Below are 26474 nucleotides of genomic sequence, written 5' to 3'. Positions count from 1 at the left end.
GAGGGGGAGAGAAGGGGAAAGGGAGGAGGGAGAGGAGGGGAAAAAATATTTCCCTGACATTGACCTGCCCTGTCAGGCTGGGATGCACACTCATCAGTCTCTTGCTCTTATCTGATATCTGACATTCTGTGATGAGTTGAAAGCACAGATGGATAGTGCTCTCTTTTGAAGAACAAAATGTTCCAGGAATTGAGTTTTCAAGTACCTTCAAAGTGAAGTTAACTCTTACGCTGAAGGAGCATCTTTTTAAGGGGGGCGGGGGGCAGGACTCAAAGTATCTAATGAGGATTCCTTACTAATGTGTATATAAACTAAGCTAACATTTACATAGTCCCTGCTACTTTCAATGTACTTCAGACAATGGCTAATCAATACTCATCACACAGCTTTAATAAGGCTGAGTATTCGGGGGTGGTGAGCTGCATTCTCCCAAATACAACGTATAGCCTGAAGCCAGCTATTTGGCTAGACACCTCCATCACTGGAGTTTTTCTGAGATCAGACAGGCTGTCCCCCTCCAAGAAACCTAGCAAGCCTTGTCTTATTTCAAAGGAAAAGCTCAGTTTGGAGAAATATAATTTGCTTATGGCACAGGAAAGAATTTCATGCAGGATATTTTTACTTAGTGAACACAGCCTCCCTCAGGAATCAAGGCTGAGATGAGAGTGAAATGCGCCCCTGACTTTACAGGCTTGGAATTAAACACTTTGATCCGGCAGAGAAATCAGCTGATTATTTAAAATTTTAGACAATCACAAGGGGTACGATAATTCTGTTCCAAATATTCAGCTATGTTCCTCCTGAATCCTGTGACTCCCGACTTCTTCTGGGGTCATTAAGCAAACATTAAGAACATCCTTTTTATATTCTAGGTTATAAGCTTGATTTTGCTCACATATGGTGACTCTGTGATTCTATGATTCTATATTTAAGAAATATCTCCATGGGGCTGTCACAGTCTTTTCTTGAGTTTGCTTGGTGCCAAAATTCTTGAAGGGTCCTACAGTGAGAAGTTCCATTTCAACAGTAAATTCAAACCTACAGAAGAAGCCAATCTTTACAGCTCAATGGGATTTATATCAGACTCTGCATTCCTTTAAAATCTTCCATGAGGACATTCTCTAGCCTCAAAGAAACTCTAATAAGAGAAGTTCAAATATATTTTGTCATGTGTTATATAAAGACCACTCAAATTCAGCAATAGAATATTTTCTGGACACAAACTCTGTATTTTTTTCTAGTGTACATCTTCAGAGTGACTTTTAGAGCTGCTTTTAGTCCTAGATCTTCCACCTGGTAAAATGTGCATGTAGGTGCCTGGCCTGGGGCACAAGCACTAGAAGATCAAAGGCCTATAAATGTGTCAAACTTTCAAATGCAAATCACCTGCCATATTGCTGCTGAGAACAAATCCTTCATTATCACCATTCTGTGAAAGGCTAATTTAAGCCTGAATTGGCTGAAAAGAACAAGAAAAAGAAAGCCATTTATCTTCCTGTGAGTTTTATTGCCTTTAGATTTATTTGGCTAATGGCTCAATAGCCACTAATCAGAATATCTGCATGACAAATTCTTCAAATGATCCATAAATAAAATATGTGATCACATAATGTTGCTATTAAAGTTAAACCCAGACCTATGACAATAGGTTATTAAAACAGTACTTACAATAAGCCACTCTTTTTAATTGCCACACTATGAGCTACTGTGATTTGTATACTAACAATTATCACCTATCTTATTAGCTTGAATTACATTCAGGGGAATTTTTTAAGGTGTACTTTCTAATTTGTATGTTCTCCATAGCATCCTGTCATCATTCTGGAAACGTAAGTATTTTCTTAAAAGGTACTATGTCTTGTTTTTTTTCAATGATGTAATAGAATACTTGATTGATTTGATTGGAAGAGCAAGAGTTAAAAAAAAAACATAACTGCACAAAATCGTTACATATAAAGGGAAATCCTACACCTCTATTGATAAAAAAAAAACAAACAATTGCAGGGAAGTTTTGCTAAGTGAGCTTTATTGGGACCCTGAAAGAAGATATGCCTTGATTAGAAAGCTCTTGGCCAGGATGGACAAGGAGCTGTCTAAGGGGAGCTCACTGGGTACCCTGAGCTCAGCAAGCATCTTCAGAAGGTGGCTTTGGTTGGGTCTGGAGAGGCTCCCCAGAACATCTGTGCTAGTAACTTCTACCTACATCAGGGGCACTTTGTACATCACTTGCTCTGTTGGTCAAAGTTTTGATACATTTTCCCTCTGAAACAGTCATCCTTCCACAGTCACCCACTTGGGTTACGTTTTGAGTTTTATGATCACTTCAATACAATATACAAACTAGGGGCATATCTTCAGACAAGAAGGCTGTACAAGCTGATATAGATATCTACATGGATGTTACACCAAGAGGACCCTACAGCTTTGAAAACTTTTCCCCTTTCACCATTCTGTCAAAGCAGTTCCAAGTCTTGGGCTTCTGTGGTGAGAATACCCCAGTTGTTTTTTTAATAAGAAAACAAACAAACAAACAAACAAAAGCCAAACCCTAAACGTCAAGTTGCTGGTATCTTACAAGATAAATACGCTATTACAAAGAAGCTGACGCAAGGTACACACCACTGTTATTACTGTTATTGGAAGGAATATAATTTTCTTGAGGGAATTTTTCAGTTCTGTGTACAAATTCAAACCCTTTCAGTGCCAGAGCCACATGCTTAATCTACACAGTTATGTTCTCCAGATTATCAATGTGGGGAATGTCCTCTCTGTAAGACCTCAGTGGTGAGCTACAGATAACAGAGCAAGCAAAAAGATTAGTGGCTTTTAGAAAATTATTTATGAAATCTATAAGGTTGTTATATGGAAATCAATCAACTATTATGGGATACCCTCCAGCCCACCTTCCAAACCACTAAAATCAGAGACTACACTGTGGGAGGTGCTGGAAGAGATGGTGCTGGATAAGGGGGTTTTTGGTAAACAGAATCAAACTTGGCCTTTGCAGCTGGAAAAAAAAAACCCAACCAATCAACCAAAAAACCAAAAAAGGCAAATATTATTATGAATCTTGCCTGCTTTCAATATTATATCTCAGAACTTCTTACCCATGTGATTATTGTTGTGTTTTCTTCTAGCATTGACAAAATGACTATTCCTAGAACAACAGAGTAACATATTTATGAGTTTTTACAGTTAGTATACTGACAACCCTAACAGCTAGTAACTGACAGTAAAACTGGGGGAAAATCAACTGAAAACAGTATTTCTTTAGAAATCACAAACAAAAATCCTAAGGCTAAAATTTTTCCCAAGTGTCTATCTTGCAAATTCTAAGCAATCTGCAAGCAGGAAGATTTGGGATTTGTGGAAAGGTAAACAAAAGAAAGTCCAGAAAGCAGAGTGACAACCTCTTGGATGATGACACATCAGCAGACACCAGAATAGAGGTGTATTTGTGCTTGGAGATGTGTGGCTGCAGTCCCATCACCTTCATTTGGACTTGATGGTAAGAACACCTACAAATCCCACACGCCTCATGATGTTCAAAATAAATACATAGCGCAAGCAAACCTCTATCTGAAACCATACTGTAGAGATAGTAGTTTCAGTTTTACAAGGCAATAGAGAAGCAAAAGTAGATGTTGGGCTGTATGTACCTTACTAAAAATTATCCCACAAGGTTATTCCAATCAATCACCTTTTACAACTGAAATTATCTATTTAGTAAGAGCTTCTCATCAGCTCTGTAACTAATTAGAAGAAAACAGACCATATCCCATGTTTCTGACTGGCAGGTCTTATTTGGTAGAGACCAATAATTAAGAAGACCGGCAATGCGTTAGTCTGGGTAGTCTTACAGAACCCCTGCGCAGTAGGCGTCCATGTGGCTGTAAGTCCCAGAGCAATTTGTTCCACTTAACTCTAGGCTTTGGGGAATCTGAGCCTGAGCACAGCGCTCTTTTCCACCTAGCTGCAGATCAATCAGTGGATTTAGCTCACCAGCACAAAAGATTCAAAGAAAATGTCTACAACACATCGCAGTGGGCTGAGCAACAGAGAGGCTTAAAGACTAAAGTTGCTCTGAGACCAGGCTTTCATGTTGGACTGGAAGACATCCTGAATTTGACCTGAAACAAGGCCACAAATTTCATATGTTTGCAGCAGATAAAACTTGGACAGTTTATAGGGTTTGCGGTATCTTGTCTGTCTGTTGCCAGGGCAGCACTGGAACGCTGGGATGGAGGAAGACTGCACATAAGGGCTCATCTAGTAAGTTTGCCCACAGATTTATCCAAAGCAGACCATGCTCACAATTCCTCCCACCAGGTCCTAAATACCCATACCCTATCATGGATCCAACCTTTGTCAAGTGTTCGGTAAGACAACTGACTTGTCTTCAAGCTTGGCTGAGGGGGTGATCTAGCAGAGCAAACTGCATTTTAAAACAAGATATTAAAATAATGCTAAAATACAGCTATTTCTACACCATCTTACCATTAAAAATATCCCTAGTTAGCTTCTTTTCCTTCACTGTATTTTAGTCAGGCAGCTAATTCACTTTAAATATCCACCAGGCGGAATTTTAGTCAAAGCAGCTGCTTTCATGGAGCAAAATTTTCAAAGGTATGTCCCTTTTTCCAGCTGTGCTTGGTCTTCGAAGTGACAAAATCTCTCAAATTCTGTCAAGGCGAATTGGGATGGGGGTGGAGACAAGGTTTGGGTTTAAAGAACTTCTAGTTTTATATGTGATTAATTTTACTAAGTTAAATTAGGTTCAGTATTAATGCAGCTATAATGCAGGATACATGAGCAAAACAACTGCAAAGAGTGGTTCTGTCTCCCATCTTAATTTTGTTTTCTTGAAACAGTTAAAGTGTTTTGTTTCCTGAAGAAAAAAAGTGCTAAATCTAGCACCGAGTTTACTGTTTTGTCAGTAGCACTTTGGTTTATAACAACTCTCAGTAATATTCTAACCACAATTTCCTTTTATCTGCTGATACAACAGGGCAGGGTTTGACACCTTTTTAGACATGAAGAGTATCTTGTCTCAAGTAACAGCTGCCATTAGTCTCCTTCACCCTATTTCCAAGAATCTTTCTTGGCATAAGAGCACACAAACAAGGCTGTGCAAATCCTCAAAGTTCAATGACTACCTTCTTAAATTAGGAAATTCCTCTGCTAGCTAGCAAAAGAGTCACCAATGCTATATAAGAAGTAGAAATTGGTAAAAGCAATGAAAATGAGTTTTCCCTTTCGATAAGGATGTTCACACATGGTGATGAATATTTCAATCATATTTTCCAGTGAAAAATGAGCATGTGTAGCTTGATAGTGTGATACATAGACACTGAGGAATAGGTTGTTTCTTTTTTACATTATGTATTTATTAGCTCTCTATGTATACATACCACATAAACAATAATCTTCCTTTCTTGTTGATTCCTCCTGGGACCTGAAACTGCAAGTTACAATCACATCGTTTCCTTTGTTAAGCTATGCTAAATATATTTGTGACACCTAAGTAGATGTTTAATGCTGTTTGTTAAGTGGAAATAATTATATTTATAATGGTATTTATCCTGCTAAGACAGAACTCCGTGGATCTGCACTGTATTTCTGCAGGAATTAGTCAAGCTAGGGGGATGCAGATACAATGAGCCACAAACCAGGTGAAGTACTCAGGCTGGTCTACATAAGAGAGGGCATCCTACACAGTTGTTTTCACCCCTATGGCTGCTTCCAAAGTAGTGGCAGAAAACTTGCCCAAAATTGAGATGCACTGCAAATGAAAAAAAACGGATCTTTTTTTTTTTATGTTTGAACTGTACTTATGAAACCAAGTCAATTTATAGTGATAATCAGCAACAGTCTCTTTTCCTGGCCCCCCCCCCCCCCCCCCCCCCCCCCCCCTCAATATCTCACATCTACTTTCTGGTTTCTGTCAAATTTGTCATAATTCTGGCATGGTAATGAATCATGCACTAAAGCAGTCATCCCAGTCCGATTAAAACAAAACCCTCTAATGCCCACTCCTGCCTCCCAGTTGAAAAGAAAACCATAAACCACAGGAACCCACACTGAAGTTGTATGATCCCTCCAAAAAGAGTGCATTTCCCTATGCTGGGAGGGAACAAAGAGAGGTCATTGACATGATGTTAGCATTTTTATTAATGAAAATTCAAACTCTTGATTCCACCTTTTAGTATTCAAAATCAGGAGCAAAGAATGGAATCATACATAACAAAGAACCTTGTTTTTTTCACAAAACAATGGTCTGATCTCTCCACTACTGACCACTGCATAAAGAAAATCTCTCCATTTACAGTCCCCAGGTGCCTGCTACTCTGCAACTTTGTTCTTCTAGCTACCCTCTCACACCATCTGCATGATTAAAGAGTCTCCAGAAGAGAGAGACCATCTTCACAAGTGAAAATAAGCTCAAAATACTTTGGATTTTTCTCATTTCTGCAATATATTTCTCATTTGGAAAATAAACTATAAATAAGCATTCTCATCTGCCCAGAGAAGAAATAAACTATCATTTTGGCTAATTATAGACTGTATTATCTATAGGCTACTTATACCTTCCTTAAGCACATCTGGAATTTAGCTTCCCAACTTTTTAAGCCTTGGCCTTTACGAAGAAACAATTAATACTTTCATTAAGGCATGGATATACTAAATTTCTGTTGTTATACTTCGGTAAGAGTGGCCTTCCTTCTGGTTGGCCCACCAAAAAAGTTATGAGCACCTAAACACAGGCAAGAAGGCATTTTCTAGTAAGCTGTTGAAGACAAGTTTTTTTTTTATGTAGGAACAGAGACTGCTTCCATATTAAAGAGGCAGGAAGAACACCTTCAAAATTGTAATTGTATTCAACTTTTGCCTTTTAAACCAAACATTTACATATTATTTGAAGAATCTGCAATATCATCATTAGATTTCTGCAACTTACCCTTCATTCCAGGCTAAGTTGGTATGAGTTTCAGATGGTTTTTCGTATCTTATTAAAGAAAAAAATGCCCCAAACTATAAATGTTTGATTAGAACAGACATCAAACTTCCTTACACGTTAGACATGGCAGCTACAAAACCAGAATATTCTTACATTGCTTATTCCATTCTTTGGAAGACGCACACACTCAAAGAACAGTTTATTATAGGGTATGGCAGATATAAATCTAGCTACCCTTCAAGGTACATCTGCTGTGTGTCTCTATCTGGTCCTTCCGAGATAATCAATACAACCAGCATCCCAGGACTTCAAATCCCATTTTAAAACTAGCAAAATTAAGTTAGTGGAGCAGAATGGAAAATTTCAGTTGGAAAGAGCGGTTACCACTTTGTCTTATTAAGAATATCCAACAGTAGTGCCAGCACTATTTTAGTAAGTCTGTTTTTATAAGCAGAAGGACTAATAGCTGTACACAAACTCAGTGGAAAAAAACTTGTTTCATATATAAACCTCCCTGTTCCCTTGTATACTATACGCTGATGCTTATGTATCAAGTTCAGAATGTAATCAAGTCCAGAATAACTTGTACTTGCCCATAATCAGTTATCTGGACTTTTGCTAACACTTTGGTTTCAAACTTAATGTCCAGTATGTGGTATTTCACAGCACTTCATCAAACCTGTGCCTACTTAAAACTGACAGATCATACTGCAGAAGCTTTGAGAAAGAACTTTGTAAGAACTGAAGATTAAGAGTTCATTGTTACCATGATGTATTTTATGGAGAACCTAACTGATTTGGATTCTTCCTTTTAGTCTTTCAGACAGGGGAAGGGGACTGTCTGCCCATGCATAAGACAGAACAGCACCTTTGGCTTGCTGTGTGGGGCCAGAACCCAACCTCTCAAACTGCTGCTCTGGACTTTGGAAACAATTAACATCCCTTAAAGAGGATGGTTTTGGAGTTACTTGCAATGAGAAACTACTACCATCTTTTTTTGAAGTGGTTGGTTTCTCCTTCCCTTCAATTATAAGCGCTGAGTCGCTGTTTGTTCTTTTGCCAGAAACGTTACTCTTTTTCTTTGTAAAACATTTTTTAAACTGACTATGGTTCTGTTGCCTTTTTTGCTGCTCATAAATCTGATTTTTATTGATGATCCCATCATCACTGTCTTCACTAGAAGAACACCTGTTCTGACACACACTCTTCTTAAAAGAAGCTTTCCAAGTAGCTTGAATATAAGCTTTTTCAATGTGACAGCCAGTTACAATATCTGCTGGCTTTTGAGACACCTGAAGCATTTCACACCAAGGAGGAAGCGTCCCTGTTGTTTGCCTGCTGAGGGCTAGAGATGTTGAACTGCTTATATTATGGCCTTTCTGCATCATTCCAGCCAGGCTGTCGGCTCTTTCGTACTTATCTTGATAAATGTGCACACTGGAATCTTTTGTGTGTTTTTCTGATAGCACGTTTTTACTTTCCTGCATCACTTTATTTAACTGACAGAAGGGGGTGTAATCTTCATCAAGAGTCAATGTTTCTTTTGTTTGTTTAAAACATTTCAAAGGCTCCAGTTGCGTTATATCTGCAGACAACAAAGGCTTCAATGGCATGGAAGTCTTCTTAAGTATTTGCTCAGTTAAAGACTCCTTCTGAAGTTGCCCCATAGCATCATTCAAAACCAAATCATCTGCACTATCCAAATGATGCTGATCAGACTGCATAGCATCAGAATATTCTGACCTATTTCTCACTGTTTCATGATCCAGTGGATGTGAGTGTTTTATGCATGCAGTTAAGTTAGCTGCTGGATCCTGGGCATCACCCCCATGTGCTGGTGAACCACCGAAGAAAGTTCCTTCCCAATCAATACTGCTCAGCTGTAGACCAGATGTTATAGAGGAAGCTGCTGACATCCCCGAACTTTTAGTAAACTGTGCTGGCAATACAGATGTGTCAGCCACATTACTCTGTGAGTAACGTGATGCAGTCAGAGGAACTGCTGATGCTGGCTTTTGAACAGTAGATAGGCAGGAAGCTGTAGCTAACACTGTACCTTTTGATTCAGTACTTCCCTGGTGTAGCTGATCTTCTGGGGGAGTTTTTCTATCCAACATGGAAGCCTGCACAGGAGGAATTCTACACCTGGCTTTCAAATTCATTTGAGACAGAAGATTGGTAACTTCATCATAAACATTTGATAATTCCTTTTCTTTTGGTCTGTCTTTTCTGTCTGAAAAAAATAACAGGGAAAAAGGGCATATCAAAATGGTGTATTAACCACAGTTCAGATTTCCTAGTATTACAAGTATAAAATGGTAAGATAAAAGCACAGTCCCTGCAAGATATGACCTGATCTTGACAAAATATGATGTTGTTCAATGGTAGGCCAAATGTTTGTTACTTTTGCTTTATGTACTTAAGACCCAAAAGTTCATAAGACATATGCTTTTGGACTTACTTTTCTGTTTCTTTTTCCTAACTTCTGACTTTTCCACTTGATAAAGGGCAACAATATCAGGATAAGCAGCCTGAAACAAAGACTCCTCTTCTACTGTGACTACAAACAGCTCTGCAGGCTCATTTTCTCCATCAACATAATGTTCTAAAAAAAAAATGAATGTACATTAGACACATATATACACGCCTATCAAAGTAGGCAGTAAGAAAAAAGAACAAAATATTTGAGTATAAAGAAGGTATGTAAAAAGGTCAATAGTATAATGTTTGAGATTTAGCTGCAAGTGAAGCTTTCTTTCTTTTTCATAGTTTCCTGGGAACATTAAAGGTAGAAGTTTGTCAGCACAGAAAAATACCTAGCTAGGAAACAGACACAGCTTCAGGTATTTATAGTGAGCCAAGATTTTACTGGTTTACGTACTCTAATAGAGTCCAGATCTTATTAAAATATACCAGAAGAAGTACCTGAAGATAAAGTCCCATGTTTTCTAGATAATTGTTTTTAAGCACTGATTTTACTTTTAGAGTATGTGAAATTTGATGCATATTTTCTATTGTTTTCAAAGAAGAGTTTCCAATCCAACCCATGTTTCTTTGCCTCATAATGTCATAAAATTCTACTCTTTAAAACATGCTCTTTTTCTATTAAAAGCTTTTTTCCATAATGTACATAGAAACAAACCTACCTGGTTTTTGCCACTCAATTTCAAAGCAAGGAATTCCGTTTTTAACACGTGTCTTGACTATCCTGTAAGAACAAAAAGGTGGCCATTAAAAAATTTAGTTTAAACAGGAAATGAAAAAACATCTAAATATATTTTAATGCTCCAATTTGTAATGATTCAGGGGAAAAAATATTCTTGTAAGAGTAAAATAAATACACCTTTAAAAAATACGCTACTTCTTCGTATAAGTTACACGTATAATTTAGGGTCTAGAATTGAGCGCGGAAACATTTCTCTTTTTAAAATGATACAGCTCACCAGAGCATAACAAGAAATCAAAAAGCTATTCTGCAACAGACAACCATAACACAGATTTGTACAAACAGCAGTTTGCTATCTTCAACTAACCTACCTGAAAGATAATTCCTGCTTGATTAATCTGATCTTCCATGACAAGGTGACCCACTTTGTGGATGACGGAGAGGTTGTGGATACTGTCTACCTAGACTTTAGTAAAGCCTTTGATGCTTCTTCCCTCAGCATTCTCCCAGAGAAACTGTCTGCTCATGGCTTGGATGGGGGTGCTCTTCACCGCACCTTAAATTTTAGGGCTCTTGGGGGTGTTGCCTGATATGAGCCAGCAGACTGGCCAGGCGGCCAAGAACATCCCGGCTTGGATCAGAAATTGCTTCGCTAGCTGGACTAGGATTGTCCCCCTGTACTTGGCATTGGTGAGGCCACACCTTGAATACTGTATTCAGTTTTGGGCCCCTCACTATAAGACTATTGAGGAGCTGGAGCATGTTCAGAGAAGGGCAACAAAGCTGATGAAGGGTCTGGAGCAGACGATTTATGAGAAGTGGCTGAGGGAAATGGGACTGTTTAGTCTGGAAAAAGGAGGCTCAGGGGAGACCTCAATGCTCCCTACAACTACCTGAAAGGATGTTGTAGTGAGGTGGGTGTTGGTCTCTTCTCCCAGGTAACAGGTGATGAGAGAAAATGGCCTCAAGTTGTGCCAGGGGAGGTTTAGACTGCATATTAGGAAAAATTTATTCAGCAAAGGGTTATCAAACATTGGAACAGGCTGCCCAAGGAAGTGGTGGACTCACTATCCCTGGAGGTATTTAAAAGATGTGTAGATGTGGCAGCTGGGGACATGGCTTAGTGGTGGACTTGGCAGTGCTGCGTTAATGATTGGACTTGATGATCTTAAAGGTCTTTTCCAACTTAGAATCATAGAATAGTTAGGGTTGGAAAGGACCTTAAGATCATCTAGTCACTTAAATGATCCTATGACTCTAAATCCCCAGAGAAGCTGTTGCCACAGACAGTAATTTTCTGAATGACCAGACAAGGTCATTTATATCTTTTGCATCAGACCACAAAGGAAAATACATGAGCTGAGCAGGAACAGTCAGTCTTTATGAGATTTTCTAAAATCATTATCTGGACTAAAAGCATTATCTACACTCCAGTTTAATAGTATCCCACATGTAAAGAGGCTCCTGCTGAATCATTACTGCATTTTTAAACACTTCTTAACAAAAGAAATCTTCTAGAGCATGCATTATCTGCCTTTTAAATTCTTGAAACACTAGAAAGTGTTATAAACAGAGTATGCCAATTAATTTGCACATCAAGGTAAATGCTGGCAATTCATCTACCCAATCTGTTTAAAAAGCAGCCCCCAACCAATCTCTCCACTTGCTTTAAAGGTAGCACTGAATAGAACAGCTTCCCTTCAAATAACAATTTAAGAAACTACGACACATCAACAGAAGAGATACTATCACATTGCTATAGACTGGACTTCTGTCCCCCAAAATTAAGGTCTATAAAATCTTGAACAGCATCAAAGAATGTGGAAAATCTACTAACCTTCTTGCAATACATGAATTTTGAGGGAAAGGGGAAATTTGGGTTTCATTTTGAAATGGAGATCATCAGATACTAAAGTAAGTCACAATTTCCTCCACACAGTGCAGTTGAGATTTGCCAACAGGCACTGTAGATTATGGAAATTTACATAAATTTAAGAAGATTAGATCATAAAATATATATATACTTTAGAGGTCTGGTAGAATATGCAGATACTAATTATGGCTCAGAAAACCCCTGATTAACAGAATCCTGGATGATGGGAAAATATTCTGGGCAAAGTAATCACATGATTATTTTCTTTTTTTTTTCCCTGCATAACCATTTTTAGAAACAGCATACTTGGCCATTTTTATATTCCTTAATGCAGCAGTCCTGAATTAAAATGTTGTTTTGAGAAGAAGAGGTAGCAGAATAGAAACATAAGGCAATGATTTCATCAGACACACAGTACAATGGCAGTCAGTAGGTTCAGTAAGAAATCAGAGACCATGACTGAAATCTGTAGATGATCATTTCTAATCCTAGGCTCTTATTTTGAATCACAGAAATCACTTAAACTTCTGCTAAGAACCTGAGAAGAGGATCAGTGCTATATTGCTAGATCTCATGTGCAGATCCAAAGAATGAGAACAGAAAGTAAGCATAGGAAAAAGCAGGCATTGTCAGTTAGAATGAAAGGAAGCTGCTGTATGTATTACTTTGTGCAGCAGTAGTGTAAGAATTGGCGTTCTGATCTAAATTTTTCTCTCTATTCAAAATGAGCATACAGCTTGAAACAGAGAAGGAAGAAAAGCATTGTATTTCTCTAAAGGAGGTAAAACCCCATGATTTTCCATCCATCAGCAGAAGAAAACATATTAAGTTCCAGAAATCAAGCTGCCTTACCGTATTGCCTGCATTTGTTTCGAATCAATGTATCCAGATTTTCTCTGGATCATATCATAATATGTCAGCAGTACTAACAGTTTCTTACAAGCATAATGTTTGTTCCATTCCATCTTCTCAGAAGCAAATATCTGTCAGCATAAAAAAAAAATAAAAAATCCCACCCCAAACTGTAAAAGTTTCTTATACTTTTAGGTATCATGCTTAGCTAGCTATGTAGTAGCTAGTAATACTGGAAAGTGAAAACCAAAACAACAGCAAGTGACCTTTTTTCTGAGTACTCTTTCTAGTGGGAGCCTATCCCATCCACGGCAGGAGGGTTGGAACTAGATGATCTTAAGGTCCTTTCCAGCCCAAACCATTTTATATTTCTACGATTCTGCTTTTTTACATACTGTTCATATCATCTGATTAGGCTTTCAAAAAGATGAGGTATATTAAGAAGTTATAGCAAGATTATTGAATTCTTATTTCCAATAAAATTACCAATGAAGTTCAAAATCACAGATGCCTGCCCTACTAATAAAAATATTAATACTTAAAAAATTACAGAGCTGAATGTCCAGTATTTTGTTACATACCTGAAATGACAATAAATTTGGCCTTTGACATTCCTTTATGTTGATTAATTTATTCTTGTTTACAAGAAATTCTTGGATGACCTTGAGATAAAACAAAAAGAGGCAGTTTAAGAGAAAGCAGAAAACTGACATTTTAAGTAACTGATGAATATTTAATCTTTAAATAGGCTTCTTTGTTACCTGAGAGAATGGAAAGCCCTCACAACTGTTAGCTTTTCTGCAGGTAAAACAAATGTGTTAGGAACCAAATATAAATGGAAAAAATGCAGGGAAAAGCAGTTCAATTTTCAAGACATTCCTACTTTCTGATACTGTCCTCCACTGCACTTGCTTCTTTCACTCGCTCTAACTGATGCCATTCACAAGAGCAGCAGCATTTGGGGTCATTGGGTTTGCAGTATCTAGTGCTTTCACAGAATTTGCATCCACTGCGCCCATGTTCCTTGTAAGATCCTACAGAAGCAGAGGCACAAGTGTGAGGCAAAAAAAGGTTTCCAAAATCTCCAAATACACAAAAGCTTAGAACAGGTATGAATCTGACATGAATACTAGCTATAAGCTGATCTGAGTGCATTAGTTGTATTTATATATCTACAATGAAAACTAATAAATACAATCAAACTCTCATTTTTTGGAAAACATCTTCCCCAACAGTTTCAGACCTTATGCTGAAAACTTTATTACCCAAGACTACAGAAGTGGTCTGTGACAAACTGGAAAATAGAAGTAACTTATTTGAAACAGGCTTTTCTTTCTCCAAGTGATGGGTTTGAACGAGTTCACTTATCAAAGATGCTACCAAAATGAGGTTCCTTAAGATTAATTTCTTTTTAAGAAGACACTGCAGCAAAACCCAGCAATGCTAATGGATTCAGTCCTCTTGATGCAAGACCAACTTGGGCAACTAAGGAAACAGCTGCTTGTCAGTATAGCATACTTTCTTCATTGATAGTATTAAAAGCGCAAATATCTGGGAACACATAACAGCATTGTGGTAACATTTCATCTGCTATCAACTACCTTCACACTTGAAGAAAGGTGGTCCCCAGCCTCGAATTATTTATATAAAGATACATATACATAATATTGAAAACAGGAACACAGCCGACAAGCTGAATGACAAGCAGTTTTTAATGCTATTCATAAAAATACCCCCAAACCAAAACAAACCAATCCCCTTCCCCTCCCCAGAACAAAAAGTAAATAATCCGGCTAGAAATAAAATTCAGCTCTCTTCAAACTGACCTGGATGATGGCACTCAGAACAGTGAATGACCCTTTTAACAACTAAAGGTGGATTATTATCATACTGAAATTGTTCTTTCCATTGCTCAAATCTAAAAGGATGATATTAAAAGGATTTAGAAATATTTGATCAAAGAAGCAGTTTTCTAATTAAAGGGATTATCTTTTTCATTTTTTTACAATGAAAGTGAAAATTCTACAATGACTTTTTTTTTTACAGTACATTATATAATTGTTGGATTTCTAGTGTAGACACACACATTATGATAACAAACAGAGAAAACCTTTGGTATATCATGTCCTGATCCACAACCCAGCTAAAACCAGCAAAAGTCTCTCATCAGTCCCTGTGACTTCCTTTCCAATATATCAGCTTATATACGCTAGCTCAAAAGCTAGGAACCAGCCAATATTTAAAACAATTAAGAAGCTTGCCTAGGAAAACACAATTCATTTAGCAAATGTAAAGAAAAGAACATGGTAATCTCTTACACCCCCCCCCCCCCCCCCAAATGAAGTATTACAAACTACCTTGGAGCTGAAGTACATACTTGCAAGTTTGAATAAAATCAAAGTACATCACCATACAACCTAAATTTTAATTTTACCTTTGCAATAAGTTTTGACCTCTCAAAGTCCCAATTAACTTTAAAGCTTGTTCCTTCCCAACCCCTGGAACGCCCTATAGAAGCGGAAATATGAAACATTATTTAATGAAAACCAGAAAAGTATTCAGATTTTCATAAAAACTGCCTTCATAATATTAAGCAGAAAACTGAAAAAAATTGTCCTAGATGTTGAGAATAAATTGAGAAACATAAATTTTAACCAAGTTCTAACATCAGAGAAGGTGACATACTATACTGTACTACCACTGTAACACAGATAGGGTTGTTTAGAGCCCTGTCCAACCAGCCTTGGAGGTTCCTTTTCTGCAACCTAGCTTATAGACTGAAATCCAGAACTTTGTAGTAACCCCTTGCTGTGGTTTAACTAAGTACTGTACAGCCACTTGCTCACTCATTGCTTCCTCCCCTGTGTGGTGTGGGGAGGAAAAAAAGGTAAAAACTCATGTGTGGAGATAAGAACAGTTTAATAACAAATAAAATAAAATACAGCAATAGTAACAACAGTGATGATAATAAAATGCGAGGGGAGGAGAGGGAGGGGGAAGAGAGGGTGTGAGTGTAAACAAACAAAAAGAAAATTGAAGTGATATACAATATAATCGCTCACCACCCATTGACCAGTACCCAGTCCAACCAGAGCAGTGATCAGTCCCTTCCAGGTAACTCCCCTCAGTTTATATACTGGGCATGACATGCTGTGGTATGGAATGCCCCTTTGGCTAGTTTGGGTCAGGTATTCTATCTCTGTTTGACGCCGGCTTCTTGCACCCCTTCCTCACTGACATGGTATGAGAGACTGAAAAGTCCTTGGTCAGGGTAAGCGCTACTCATCAACTAAAACATCAGGGTATTATATGCATTATTCTCATACTAAAGCCAAAACACTGTATCAGCTACTCAGCCAAAACCAGGACACCCCTAGACATACTGAAGAGTGAAAAAATCGATTCAAAACAACCGGAGAAGAAACAGAAAAATGATCCAAAGGCTGGAGCACCTTTCCTATGAAGCCAGTGTGAGAATTGGGGTTGTTCAGCCTGGAGGTCCAGAAGACCTTATTGAGGCCTTTCAGTACTTAAAGAGGACTTATGAGGAAGATGGGAACTAACTCTCTAGTAGGGGTAGGGCCTGTTGCGCTAGGGGAAATGGTTTTAAACTGAGAAGAGGAAATATTCAGGTTAGATATAAGGAAGTTTTTTTATATGAGGTTGGTGAAACATTCAACAGGTTGCCCAGGGAGGTGATAGATGCCCCACCCCTGGAAATATTCAAGATCAGATTGGATGGGGCTCTGAGTAACTTGATCCAGTTGCAAATATCCTGCTCATTGCAGGTGCGTTGGGCTAGCTTCAAAGGTCCCTTTTAACCCAAAATATTTCATGATTTAAAATGCACATACTACTTTTCCAGTTACTCTTTCAATCTTAATCCTATTTTGCCAAGACTCAGTATAGTTGACTAAAAAGATTGTATTGATTGTGCTTTCTACAGCATTATTACAAATAAATCTGTATCTTATTTTTCTTTAGCTGTAATGGCAAACTGAAATGTGCAACCATGTGAAATAAACGTACATTCAAAACCAGTTAGGAGTTCTCATTGGACTGCAGCCAGACACTCGGATAGAGAGTCAGCTTCTGCAACGAAATCATCAGCTTGATATATATTTAACAAAGTACAATTATAGAGTAGTATTATCATTTTTCTGTTCTGCCAATCCCCATCCCAATGCATTCCTGTAATTCAGCTTTTGTTAGAAGTTTCTATCTTCATCCACTTTGCTCATGCATTATCATCCACTTTAATGGCTGTAGTAACTCAAAATACCTATCTGACACTACGTAATTGTTTCACCTTAGGACTATGAAAGAACCTGGCATGCCAGGAGCTGCTACTTCCATTACAATAACCACTTATTAGTCACTAGGTTTTTAAACTCCCTATTATTATCATCATAATTCTTACAAAATAAATGTATAATAATAGTAAATAACTATTTAAAGTTTTCTATAACAGAAATAAGTCTTACAAGAAAAAAATAAAATAGAGATTCAGCATTATCAGCTAGTTTAAAATGACAGTTTTACCAAACTGGAACACAATATATTTAAAGCATAACTAGATATACACTGCAAGTGTGAATGGGAGCAACCATTGCCCAAAGTCACTGTACAATGAACTGTACAGAAATCAAGTTTCATTCGACTGCCTTCCCACTTCAAACAGCCATTACAACAGCTTCTATTCAAAGACCCCCAAAAATTCCAGAGCTCACAGAAAAAAAATAAAACAGTGAAGTAGTAATGAGTGAGATGCTTCTCACCTCATTCATTAGGCAAACTTTCAAGTAGGTGACTTCTTCAATAAATAATATATTTACAAATAATAGAACTAAAAGGGGATACATCAAAACTGCATCCAGAACTGGCAACACTAATAACTACAGGTTAAAACAATCACTACTAAGTTTTACAAGCTGCGTAGACAAAACTCAATTTTCCACAGCTACTCTGCCAGGGATGTACTTACACAGTTACAAAGTATCCTCACAAACAATTGAGTTTTCACAACTTTGCTCAGTGTAATCAACAGCTAAACTTTTGTCTTCAGTTATATACCAAGTCTGGAATACCACATAACAGCTTTAGAAAGATTAATGTACACGTACTGTTTTGATTATCTTTAAGCCCTCACAAATACAATTTACAGCAACTTACCAAGCATCTTCTTCAACTAGAACTTAGTAATTATGCACTGCATACAATTTTGTCAGCATGAACACATCATCGTTGACATACTTTATTGATTTTCAAGGCAGTGTAAGTACCTAATAAAAACTAATTATACTGCTTACCTTTGGAAGATAATCACAACCCAGAAGAATAGCTAGCCCAATCAAAGATTCTCTGTCACAACCAAGCTTCTCCTTAATAGAGGACATTGTGTAACAGTCAAGATGTGGATCCTGCAAGAGAAATTCATTGCATGTGTTATTTTTGTAACATCGGGAAGGAATCGCCCTGAGTCACATTCAGTTATGATTGCTTACCCACCCCTATTCACCCACATCTGCAGGAAATGGGTCTAAACCCTAAGATGGGTCTGAGAGAAAAAAAAAATAAGCATCAATTAAAATTTATGAAGTTATTCATGGACAACACATGAACAACAACAGTTACGGAATTACATGTTTTAAATAGTTAAAAAAAACCTAAAATAAGCCAAGGGGTGTTTTTATTGTTTGCTACCTGTAGAAAAAGTGTGGCAAAACTAACATTATCCAGTACTACTGGCTGTGCAAGTCATCTCAGGAACTGCAGTTTTTAAAGTCTATGTAAACATTTCAATGTGCTACTTGAGTAAAAAAAGAAAAAATAATTGTTACCTAGAATATTAGACATGAGCTATGGAACTTCTGAAACTTTGAAGGGTAGAGAGACTCAAACACAACAACATGAAATCAAGATTAACATGAATCAAAACATAAAATATTGCCTCCATGCCCTACTCCCCCAAGCAAAATAAAAACACCACACATGCCAACAACCCAAAATAATCCAGTGCTCTGGAAGAGATGTCCCTGACAGACAAACACAAATTATTTTTTTTGTGTTGACTTAGGTAAGTAACAAAGTACATTAAAATATTGAGGCCACCTTCATTTTTGGTGATAAATGACACAGCATACCAGGTCAAGACAAAACCCAAACACAGTGCCATCAAAGGAAGTCATCATCCATCAACTTTAACTACTTGATTTTTTTAAAAGTTAATTGTTCACAGCACTTTTTTTTTATTGTTTGTTCTCCTGTTACTGGAGCATTTTCTTAAGTCCTTCAACTGAACATTATTTAAAATATCAACCCCTATATCATTTTTCCTCCACTTTCTTGTTAAATTCACTAGACAGAACATATGCATTCCTTTCTATGATATAGATAAAAAGTATAAATTACAAACACTTGGGGCTGCCCTTTGCCAGGTCTGGAAAAATACATTCCTAACAAATCAACACTTCAGCTCAGTGTCATAAATTGATTATGATATAAATGTACAATGAAACCTTATTCATGTTCAATTGGAGACTAATTTTATTAATTGTAAGTATATTCATAATAAAACAAACCTTTAAGACACAAGCATGTGAACACTTATTAGACCTATGAGGCTGACCACTCCTATATGCCCTTAATGGTAAATTTATAGGAAGCAATTACTTCACTAAAATTCTCCACTGTAGAGGAGAAAAGGGAGGGGGATGGGATTGGAGAGGGGGTGGGAATAAAGAGATGTAGCAACCTTTGATATTATGCATCACTAGACCCTTCAAACCCAGACAATAACCTAGAGTATTCTTCAATTCAGTAGTTTTGCTCTCACATTCAATACACAAATTGACAATGAATCAAACAAAACATCTGTGTCTTAAACATACTACTTTAGAAAAACTCACCTATGAAAGAATAATATCCAAGTAATTATTTCAAATCCCTTCTTTCTCTTTACATTTTTGGGAAAAGTCTAAAGAGAGGCTGAGAACAGGATGAGGTACACTACCTTAGCATTCATCGCAAAGTTCCTATAAACTGTTTGAGCTCCATATAAGAAGACATCTCCATCATTGGTAATGCAGCCATCAACAAGTCCTTCTGCACTGAGGTAGGCACACATTGCCTCTGCTTCCCCAGCAGCTTGAACCCAAGGGACACCTAAACACTCCAGCAGTTCAAGACACTAAAAGAAGAAATCCAAAAGGAGAGTGACTGAATGCTAAATTAAATCTACTTATTAGCATGCATTTTTTCAGAGTGTATATAAAACTTGTTACTGTTGCACTGTCTATAGAACACTACCTCAATACAATTAGTACTTCAGAAGAAATATAGTCTACTGTAACAGTGGAAAGAAATATCCAAGAGTAAAGTTACAGGACTTAAAACACAGCATGATTAATGGTTACTCACACTTTAAATAGGTATTTAGGATGTTTTCAAGAGAAAAGTAACAAAGCAATATTTACTTATGAGAAGCAAAGCTGTTTATTAACTAGTAATACTGGGCTAGCGCAGACATCTTTCAATAGACACCAGACTCCCCAGGAATATCAAGCATGAAAGTACAGTACTATCAGTCTAGTAAAACTGGACCACAGTATAAGACATTCCGATTGATACTTAGATATACTACTTACAAATTTCAGTAAAAAATTCAATCTATTGAAGCCATGAGCATTTAGAAATTCTATTTCATAAAATTTCATATAGATAAAAATTATTAAATATCTGCAAGAAAGAATGAAGAATAAAACTACTGAATAGGAGGTCTTTGCAACCAGAGTTGTCTCAATCATCTATACAACTGACTATACAAATCTTCCTTTTAGCCAAATCCAGTAGGTTTCCAGCAAGCATATTCTCTTATCTATTCAGCTAGTTTTCCAAATCATAGATCTAGGTTACAAAACAGTTTTGTGGACATCCCTGTTCTCACATACACCCCGATCTAGGAAACAAAGTATCAATTACAACACGACAAAAGAAATAGGAAGTTGAATATCTTTAATAAACACTCAATTCTGACTATGGCTTACTACAGCATAACATGCACACAAACATGAAACAAGGAAATTATCTGATATCGTCCTCTTCTACAAGAGCAGTTAACAGATGCTGTAAGGCCCAATTTCAACGGTATATGTTCCCTCAAAACTCAAAATACTGTTGAAGTGTGTTGTATAGAAAACTACTAATTGTTTCAAGTTTTTGTATTCAGTTTGGTTAAGATTTCTATCATATTAAAAATACTGAAACACAGTCTCAATTACTCACCTCTTTCAGAATGGCTTTAAATACAGATCTCCCTGTTCTTGCAGCTCGAACTTTCTTTGAAGGTCCATAGCGCATCTCATTCCTCTTACTCAATGTGTCTGCTTTCAGTCTGGGGGCCTCTCCTTCCATGACAAACACTAGCTTAATTCCCATTGATGTTAAGAAAGAGATCCGAAAAAAGAGGTTTCTGCAATAAGGCAAAGTGCTCTGTAAGCTGCAAAAGCCTGATTTCTTCAGACGTTTCCCTTAAATCCTTCAGCCTACCTCAGGAATAATCTTAGCTTTCTCTCCATCTTTTACGATTTCCTCACCCTCAAGCTAACAAACTTTTTATCTACATCCCTGCCTTTGGTTGACATTCTTTTGCTATGAAGTTGTAACAGCTTTACAAAATTCCCAAGGAAATACCATACAAGAACAAGAATGTAAGCAAGTATAAAAGGCTTAATAAAAAACAAATCAACATCCAAAGCCTGCTTCTGAACACATAACCACACTGATTCTTTTGTATCAAATTTCCATCCCAAATCTGTCAATACCAGTACATCAGACTCTGAAGTGATTGAATACTGTGTTATTACACAGACTTACAGATATCACTACCATGCCAAGCTATTTCATACACAAACCAGCAACACTGATGGACAGAATTTTGCAAGAGAACAATAATAACTATTTGGGTCTATAGCAGTAAAATTGAGAGCAGTTAATATCAGAAAATGTACACTTTTCCCTGTAATTCCAGTATCAAACTTTCGAAAGGAGCAGACCAAACATTCATATCACAGTGACTGACATTAGTCTATATTTAATTTTGTACATTTGCTATTGGTAAAAAAGAATAAGCTGATCTGTTGAGGCTACTTGTTTTCATAAATGATATAAAAATCTATCACAATAAGTTTCTGTGAAATATTTAGTAAAACAGTTCAATTTCTAACTGCCTGAAAACGTATCTTTTTTTTTTTTTTTGTAGAAATCTGTTTGCCTTCCTTTGGAAAGGCTGCATTAGAGATCTGGACTGATGCTTCCATTCCACTGCACACAGGACATCCTATCAGAGGGAAGTAATGACTTTGGCCATGCTTCAAGTTTTATAGTTAATTATCCATTTGGCGTCATAAGTACAACATTACAAGAAATTATTCTCAGAAGATGCTGGTATTTCATACCAGCTGAATTCAACACAAGCCACAGGAACATCTAACAGCAGCCAGTAACTTGAGATTCTTGAGCTAATAACATGACATTTATATAAAATTGCATACATTTTTCTTTTTGTCAGCATCATTTGCAGAAAACACTGCTTTGAAGTTACAGCTGCTTATACTTGCTCATCCCTTAAGATGTGATTCATTTAAATTAAAAAATATACATACCCTTCAAGTTTGTTCATAAGCTTGAAGTACGATTTAAACATATTTAATTCCACTTGGTGTCTAACTAGAAATTTATTTTATAAGCCAGATCAGGATAGAGCATGCATGGCTGTCACTATGCTCTGAACTGACTAGCATCCAAGCTGTTGTGATAAACAGTTTAACCTCCCATACTACTTTCCATCACACAGCTTCAGAGATAGATAGGAATTAACACATTGATTTGTGTTCCTTGATAGTCTGTGTATCACACAGAGCTATACCACAGTAAAACAAATATGGTTCTGCTTAAATCCATATCATCCTCATCTACAGTTGAGGCCTCAAGATAAGGTAGCCTGGGCCCAAGAACTTATATTTGCACCCAAGCATTAAGCTGAATTCAGCCATTACGGCTGCATCTTCACTTCAAACCCTTTATGTATACAGCACAAGTGATAACAAGCCAACACACTCACATGGATTTTGGAGGTAGTCTTAAATTTGGAGTAACTGTCATACTTAAACAGGTATAAGACTTCTGGCTACAATAATTTATATGGATACCATACCTCAGATGTGGCTTGGTCACTACTCCAATCATGTTTTTAACAGTCTGTGCTTCACAGACCCACAGGCTTAAATCAACAGCAAGTCTTTTTCCTTTGAGACTGGTCACGTTGACAGGTTGTCTCACAGGTTCAAGGATTTGCCACAGATTAGTCACTCCCATTTCTGCAGCTTCTTTGTTGTCAGCATGAACCTTTTAGCTGTGAAGACCAAGCAAAATAAAATACTTTCAGTATACAGTATGAAGTATATCATGAACATGAGGCTCAGAAAATAAATATTTAGTCATCAACAGTTTTACTTTCATGAGCCAAGAACACTTTCAATCAAGCCTTCCAAGTGTGTAGTGACTCCAGCTCACAGATGGTTTATTACTAAACACCTTCTTAGGGCTGTACATTTTCATTGCTAATGTCCTGAACATAAATAAAAACAAACTCAGTGTATGTGTGCAAGTAATTCATTTCTAAATCATGCACAATACAAGCTTTGTGCAAAAAGGAAAACCACACCTCTTGAGGGAATTACTTCCTGATCTGGAGTGGCAGGACTCACATTAAAATGTTTCTGTTCAAACAAAAATAGCTTAAAGCTACTTGAGGAATACTTACTATGAAAACAAAACTTGAACTTTCCTTAGTATTCCAAGATGATATAAAGAGGGTCAACAACCATGGATTCTGGCTCAGAAAATTCAAGTTGGACTTTAGGAAAAAAAATGACAAGGGGTACAGCAGCACTGGTTGTCCAGCGGTTACAGAATCTCCGTTCTTGGAGATTTTCAACATCTAGCCAGCATACTATCTTACCAGTTTAATCCACTACTGGTGTGGAAGTCCTACTCTGAGCAGGGAACCAGCACTGATGACCTCCAGATGTCCTTTTCAACTAGCATTTTGCCATTTATAATGGTGTGACTGCAGAAACACAGCAGCATGTATGTCTATTACCATATAATTTTGTTATGGTGTGATTGGCACTACCTATAATGAATACCAGCTGAAAACATACAGCCATTAGGTGGTATATTTCTTTGTCTCTTATTTAACATTACTTCTATACCTCTGTCTCTATGCTACCACACTATCAGATTTAGATTTTTCTTCTTTTCTATTATTCTTGTTTTCATACCTTGTGAGTTCTATATAAGGCCTCTACCATATACTTTACTTTTCCCCTCATGATACCCATCTATTCCTGCACTGTCTTACTGTACAAAGTTTGCCTCATGCTTATTTCTCTATTTTTCTCTCTTTTCCCTCAATATTAGAAGATAAAAATCAAATAAAATCTGGAATGTTTTGTATTTCTCTCTTTCTGATTTTGGAACTACAATGTACTCAAGATAAAACCCTCCTCTGAATAAATCGTGACTGGATAGGGTAGCTGCCAGTGCTCGGAAATCAGTTTAAGACATCCGAGGAGCTATGCCACCTTGTGGCCTCTAGTGAGAACGGCCACGTTAAATTCAGCAGCCTTCCACATTCCACATCAGTCTGCCGGAACAGCCAAGCCTGTTTTCATAGAGTGTGCTGCTTTATACCTTAGAATTGTTTCAAAGCAGGGCAGCTGAAATTCAGAAAGGCTGTTTTTGAATCAAGTTCTCACGTTAAGATTTAATTTCAACAGAAATCATGTTTCTCTAATCCATTTACCTACTACAGTCACTCAACCTGATTTTAGTCATATGCATACATGTATTGCTTTTGCTACTGCTACACCTAAAGCACATAAAAGGAGTTAAACACAAATAAAACATGCAAATACATGGCACAATTTCTTGAAGTTCAGGATGATCAATTTCTCTGATGCACAAGGGAGGCCAACAAAAGGCATCCAAACCTTCTCAAAAGAGAAGTGTGACATTCAGCGTCAGCGAGATTTAACAAGAGAACACCTAGCAGAAAAAGGGACATGTCTTTTTTAATGTTTGCATTTGGCTCCTGCCAGTCTGCATCAACACAAATTCTTAAAAATCCCTTGCATTACTTGCTTGCTAAATATTATTATGGACTGTCACACACAATTAATAGAAAAGACATACACTAGAAATAATACAAATAAGTATAAAAATTTGAAAACTACAAAAAATGACCATTTTTTCCCCATTATGAGATAATACTGTTATTTAAGAACACACATTTTCCTTGCGCCTTTCGGTATGTATCTAGAGCAGTTATGGAAAAGCCCGTGAGACCTACTAGTCTTTGGTTTTTTGAGCATATTTTGTAAAATACTTGGAACTGGATCTTCTATACAAACAGCTCTACCACCTTTAATAGGAGTGATCTGTCTACTCAGATTTTATTGAGAAGCTTTGTTCATTACAAAGCTCTGATGTGTTTAGAGAGATGGTATCTTCCCAAGTAGGAAGACTGAACTTTGAAGTCACTGAAGACATTATGCTATTACAAGATCATTGACAGGACATATAAACTCAAAAACCTTCCCATTTCTCACTGGGCCAGTATGTTCTTTTATAAAACATAGCTCTTATGTTTTATAAATTGTGTTTAAGTCTATATTTTACCCTACAAAGTTTTTCATACAGACAAAAAAGTAAGTCATTTACTTGAAGATAACTACAGAGTACATTTAATGGCGAAATTTTACACAGGTATGTCTCCACTCATTGCCAAGGTAATCTGCAAAGACTGCCAAGCATATACTTTATGTCTAACGCAGAGGCCTTTAGCAAATAAATAAAAAAATGGGGAGAGAAAGAAAAAGAAAGCTCTCAACACGTTTGTAACAACACCCCCACTCCCTCTGTGCTACGGCGATACCCCAGCGCCTGGCTCAGCTTTGCTTCTAAACCTGAGCACCCGAAGCACAGCAGTGACATGCTTCAGCATTTACAGATTTCTCCTCAAACTCTTACATTTATGCGTGTCCTTCCCCTCGATGAAAACAAACGCGGGAGGTTGCCTAAAAGCGAGATAAGAGGACACGCAGGCGTCTCAAGCACAAGCATTCAAAATTCCCGCCTTAATGCCAGCCAGGGGTAAGAACGCACCGCACAGATAGAAACCGAGCGTTTCCTAACCCCCTGTGAAGCGAGAAGCCTTCTGGAGGGCTCCCCTGCCCGCTGAGGACTGCGGACCCACCACCCCGGCTCCAGGCCTGCAGCCCGCTCTCCCGCAGCGCTGCCCGCCTGCGAGGGGACGCTGGCGGAGCGAAGGCTGGGCACTTTCAGTGGAGAAAGTGGGAAAAGGGGGAAGGGGGGCATCGGCAGAAACTTACATCCCGGTTAGAACCCCGAGAGGCGCGGGGACACCGAGCTCACCAGCTACCGAGGCCCCACAGCAATGGGGAGGTAAACGAACGACCCAGCAGCCGCCCCATCCTCTCGAAAACGGCGGTCGCGCGAGAACGTTGCGCCTGTGGCGGGGAATGAAAATGGCTGTCGCGCGG

General features: G+C 37.7%; 1 protein-coding gene across 5 annotated transcripts; it reads right to left on the bottom strand.

Annotated features, from left to right (window-relative positions):
* Positions 1-6147: 6147 nt before the first annotated feature.
* GEN1 (GEN1 Holliday junction 5' flap endonuclease) lies at positions 6148-26452 on the bottom strand. 5 transcript variants are annotated; one of them, XM_062606379.1, is made up of 14 exons: positions 26354-26452; positions 23063-23260; positions 21133-21319; positions 19862-20038; positions 18159-18269; positions 15284-15357; positions 14676-14767; positions 13733-13883; positions 13611-13647; positions 13431-13511; positions 12850-12980; positions 10105-10166; positions 9420-9563; positions 6148-9191 (listed from the first exon to the last, which is right to left on the bottom strand). In XM_062606379.1, exons 2-14 carry the CDS (start codon positions 23221-23223, stop codon positions 7747-7749), a joined length of 2853 nt encoding a protein of 950 aa, XP_062462363.1. In that variant the 5' UTR covers positions 23224-23260; positions 26354-26452; the 3' UTR covers positions 6148-7746. The 5 variants fall into 5 exon arrangements, with proteins under 5 accessions (XP_062462363.1, XP_062462362.1, XP_062462364.1 ...); XM_062606378.1 differs by having other exon boundaries at positions 26304-26436; XM_062606380.1 differs by lacking the exon at positions 26354-26452 and adding an exon at positions 23870-23979.
* Positions 26453-26474: the final 22 nt, after the last annotated feature.

The sequence above is a fragment of the Pezoporus occidentalis genome, unplaced genomic scaffold (assembly GCF_034315485.1).
Source record: "Pezoporus occidentalis ecotype Australia unplaced genomic scaffold, CSIRO_AGI_Poc_V1 ctg96, whole genome shotgun sequence".
NCBI classification, from domain to species: Eukaryota; Metazoa; Chordata; class Aves; order Psittaciformes; family Psittacidae; genus Pezoporus; species Pezoporus occidentalis.
This window is presented reverse-complemented; position numbering and strand designations above follow the sequence as displayed.